Consider the following 4,058-nt stretch of genomic DNA (forward strand, 5'->3'; position numbering starts at 1 on the left):
CCCGGTGTGGACAGTGCCGACGAGGAGGAGGCGGGTGCTGCTGGGGCCCGCTAGCGGGGCTTACCCGTGCGCACCTGAGCAGGGTGGGGGACAAGGGGCGAGGGAGGATTCCCGAGGGGGATCCCTCAGGGAAGGATGGTTGGAGCGTGTCGCAGAGGCTGCGGGGAGCACCTGGCTGCACCTGGGCATGGAACATAGCTCCAAGGGAAGTTTCGGCGTTTCCTCGTTTTGAGGGGGTCACCGGAAGGAAGCTCTGCCTTTTTCAGCACTTTAAGGGTTTTAAAATACATTTCAGGGCACTTCTTTCTGTGCCCTAGGACCAAATGTCTCAGAGAAGGGTGAGCCTGGCATGTACTTAATAGCCTGAGAGGCTATTCTTTTCCTTATTTTTATTTATCATGTAGATGGCCCTAATTAGAGATCCCAAAGGGAGAGGGACTATAAATATAATTAGTATTCTCCTCCCCCATCCTCAGTCACACTACTCATTAGTCACAAAGCAGTAATTATGTTAACAGCAAATTTTACAATTTATCTACCTACGCTGCCTAAACACAAGATTTTATTTCTCACTAGTGTTATAAATGAGAAGCTTCACTAGGCCAATATTCAAGCAGCAATCAGTTTATTAATTAATATGGTAAAGTATGAGCAATACAGCGCTGGGTACAGCGGGGCAGGTTTTACCTCCAGCTGCACGCCGATGGTTGAGACTTAGAGATATTTACAGGGGTACTCATGAGCTCTCTCAGAAGTTTTTAGTCCCAATTTTTACGTCACAATTCTATACACTATTGTGAATTAATCAACTTAAGACTTATAAAGGTTAATTGTGAACAAAGAATAGATTCAAAGGCCTTCTTCCATGCTTTACGCCCTCAGGGATTTGTTAGAATTGTCTTTATAACAGTCCCATGGTTGGTTTGCACATGTACCACAGTCACAGACAGACAAGTTCGGGATTTCAGCAGGCAGCTGGCACGCCGGGCCGGCGGGCCCTGGACACGAACGGCGGCCCTTTTCCCTGGGAAACAAAACTCACCAGGCCAGGTTCCTGATGTCAGTTTGCAGGAGGCACTTGGCACTGTCAAACCAGCCACACTTGCCTGTGGTGGCACCTTGCCTCTGGGAGGCATCCTGCAACGTTACGGATTTCAGCAGGCAACTGGTTTTTCTCAGATTAAAGCTTCTGTGGAGTTGGATCTGCCTGGCCCTTGAGAGTTCTCCCGGGGTGGGGGTCTCAGGGTGGGGGGGGCCGCACCCCCCGTTTACACCCCCCCAGTTTTGGGAGGTCCCCCCGAGGCAGAGGAGGGGGAGTGGGCAAAGCGACCCCTCCCCCCAACCCCCACGGTGCTGACGTCACTGGAGTGACATCACACGGGGGGACCACCGCTCCCCAAAAATGGGGCCCACCTCCCCCCCCCAATCGCTTCTCTCCGTAGTGATTTTTTTTTTCTTCTCTTTTTTTTGTACCTTGGTTTTTGTATCTCGGGAATTTCCATGGAAATAAAAAAGCAAACGCGACAAACGCGACGCTCCCTGGGGGCGTGTCCCCCGCCCCCCCCCAAAAAAAAACCCTCAAAAAATTTGCAGGGGATGAAAAACTATATCCCCCAGAGCCTTGGCCCTGGCCTGATATCCCTCTGTCCCACAGCTTTGTGACTTTTTGGAGTCCCACTACCTGGACGAGCAAGTGAAGGCCATCAAGGCGCTGGGTGACCACGCCACCAACTTGCGGCGCCTTGCCGGCGGCACCTCGGGGCCCGGCGAGGTCTCGGCCGGCCTCGGGGAGTACCTGTTCGACCGCCTGAGCCTGGAGGAGCGCAGCTGAACCGCCCCCAGCCCCCAGACCCTCGTAACCCCCCGCCCCATCCAAAGGGCCTCTGCCTGCTGGGATCCCCGAGCATGACTCCAATAAAGGGGTCTGTCTCTGCCTCCAGCTGTCCTCTCTGTCGTTTGCTTCTCCTCCCCGCAGGGACACTGGGACTTGGGGTGGGGTTAGTGGGGCCTGCTGTGGGGGAAATGGCATTGCCCCTTTTTTATTTATTTATAAGAGTTTCAGATGTTGCTGAGCATGTTCTGATCCTGTAGTGAGGTCTGAGGACCTCAGAAGGGGCTCTTTACCACACTGTGACTTCAGTTGTCTTGGGCCAAGTTTAGAGAATAGATCTGGCCATCCTAGGCCAGCCCAAGCTGTAGCTCCTTGCAGCTTTTGTCTGCGAGAAATTCTGTGGCACTTGCAAATTAAGGAGGCAGTAAGTGACTCGGAACCACACCCCCTGTGGTCCTGAGTCACTGAAAGTGAATGAAAGTGACTGAAGACATGAACGCCGGCCCTTTTCCCTGGGAAACCAAACATATGAGGGCAGGTTCCTGATGTCAGTTTGCAGCAGGCACTTGGCACTGTCAAACCAGCCACACTTGCCTGTGGTGGCACCTTGTGTCTGGGAGGCATCCTGCGACGTTTGGGATTTCAGCAGGCAGCTGGCACTCCGGGCCAGTGGGCCCTGCAGAAGTACACCGGCCCTTTTCCCTGGGAAACAAAACTCACCTGGGCAGGTTCCTGATGTCAGTTTGCAGGAGGCACTTGGCACTGTCAAGTGCCGCCCGCCCGGCAGGGCCGGAATGCCAGGAATTTTGGGGGGTTCCTCCCCCTGACCTCCCCTCCCTCCCCTCCGTCCCGCAGGGCTTTTACTTCGACAGGGACGACGTGGCCCTATCGCGACTGTCGCGGTTCTTCCTGGAGCAGTCGCGGGAGGAGCGGGAGCACGCCGAGGGGCTGCTGCGCTTCCAGACCAACCGCGGGGGCCGCTTTCTGCTGCAGGACATCAAGGTGAGCGGGGGGTAGGGGGGCTGCAGCCGGGGCCGGGGGCTGCCCGGGCCCCTCGAGTGACGCTCGGTGCCCCGCAGAAGCCGGAGCGGGACACCTGGGGCTCGGCGCTGGAGGCGGTGGAGGCGGCGCTGGCACTGGAGAAGTCGGTGAACCAAGCGCTGCTGGAGCTGCACGCCCTGGCTGCCGAGAAGGGGGACCCCCATGTGAGTGCTGCCTTGGCTCTGAGCCCCCAAATCCTCCAGGGTCTGATCTCCCACCCCCCAGCCCCTCGAGGGTCTGATCTCCCCCCCCCCAGCCCCTCGAGGGTCTGATCTCCCACCCCCAGCCCCTCGAGGGTCTGACACCCCCCTCCCCAGCTCCAAGTGCTGCCAATTCCTCCCTTTTCCCACTTGGGATCACCCTGGGGCTCTCTCTCCCACGGGATCTCCTGGGGGTCCCCCTCACATCCCCCAGAGCCTTGGCCCTGGCCTGATATCCCTCTGTCCCACAGCTTTGTGACTTTTTGGAGTCCCACTACCTGGACGAGCAAGTGAAGGCCATCAAGGCGCTGGGTGACCACGCCACCAACTTGCGGCGCCTTGCCGGCGGCACCTCGGGGCCCGGCGAGGTCTCGGCCGGCCTCGGGGAGTACCTGTTCGACCGCCTGAGCCTGGAGGAGCGCAGCTGAACCGCCCCCAGCCCCCAGACCCTCGTAACCCCCCGCCCCATCCAAAGGGCCTCTGCCTGCTGGGATCCCCGAGCATGACTCCAATAAAGGGGTCTGTCTCTGCCTCCAGCTGTCCTCTCTGTCGTTTGCTTCTCCTCCCCGCAGGGACACTGGGACTTGGGGTGGGGTTAGTGGGGCCTGCTGTGGGGGAAATGGCATTGCCCCTTTTTTATTTATTTATAAGAGTTTCAGATGTTGCTGAGCATGTTCTGATCCTGTAGTGAGGTCTGAGGACCTCAGAAGGGGCTCTTTACCACACTGTGACTTCAGTTGTCTTGGGCCAAGTTTAGAGAATAGATCTGGCCATCCTAGGCCAGCCGAAGCTGTAGCTCCTTGCAGCTTTTGTCTGGGAGAAATCCTGTGGCATTTGCAAATTAAGGAGGCAGTAAGTGACTCGGAACCACACCCCCTGTGGTCCTGAGTCACTGAAAGTGAATGAAAGTGACTGAAGACATGAACGCCGGCCCTTTTCCCTGGGAAACCAAACATATGAGGGCAGGTTCCTGATGTCAGTTTGCA

At 56.9% G+C, this 4,058-nt stretch overlaps 1 protein-coding gene across 1 annotated transcript; it reads left to right on the forward strand.

Moving 5' to 3' along the window:
* Positions 1 to 1,905: 1,905 nt before the first annotated feature.
* Positions 1,906 to 3,600, forward strand: LOC121340507 (ferritin heavy chain, oocyte isoform-like). Its single transcript, XM_041413312.1, has 5 exons — positions 1,906 to 1,922; positions 1,976 to 1,997; positions 2,687 to 2,833; positions 2,911 to 3,036; positions 3,324 to 3,600. Exons 1-5 carry the CDS (start codon positions 1,906 to 1,908, stop codon positions 3,498 to 3,500), a joined length of 489 nt encoding a protein of 162 aa, XP_041269246.1. The 3' UTR covers positions 3,501 to 3,600.
* The last annotated feature ends 458 nt before the right edge of the window (positions 3,601 to 4,058 follow it).

This window comes from Onychostruthus taczanowskii, unplaced genomic scaffold (assembly GCF_017590055.1).
Source record: "Onychostruthus taczanowskii isolate IOZ18803 unplaced genomic scaffold, ASM1759005v1 scaffold401, whole genome shotgun sequence".
In the NCBI taxonomy this organism is placed as follows: Eukaryota; Metazoa; Chordata; class Aves; order Passeriformes; family Passeridae; genus Onychostruthus; species Onychostruthus taczanowskii.

What these genes read in the sequence shown, in the direction of transcription:
- LOC121340507 (XM_041413312.1), top strand. An exon ending in TTCTGCTGCAGGACATCAAG is followed by an intron (nt 2,834 to 2,910) that starts GTGAGCGGGGGG and finishes GGTGCCCCGCAG; the next exon opens with AAGCCGGAGCGGGACACCTG. An exon ending in CCGAGAAGGGGGACCCCCAT is followed by an intron (nt 3,037 to 3,323) that starts GTGAGTGCTGCC and finishes TCTGTCCCACAG; the next exon opens with CTTTGTGACTTTTTGGAGTC.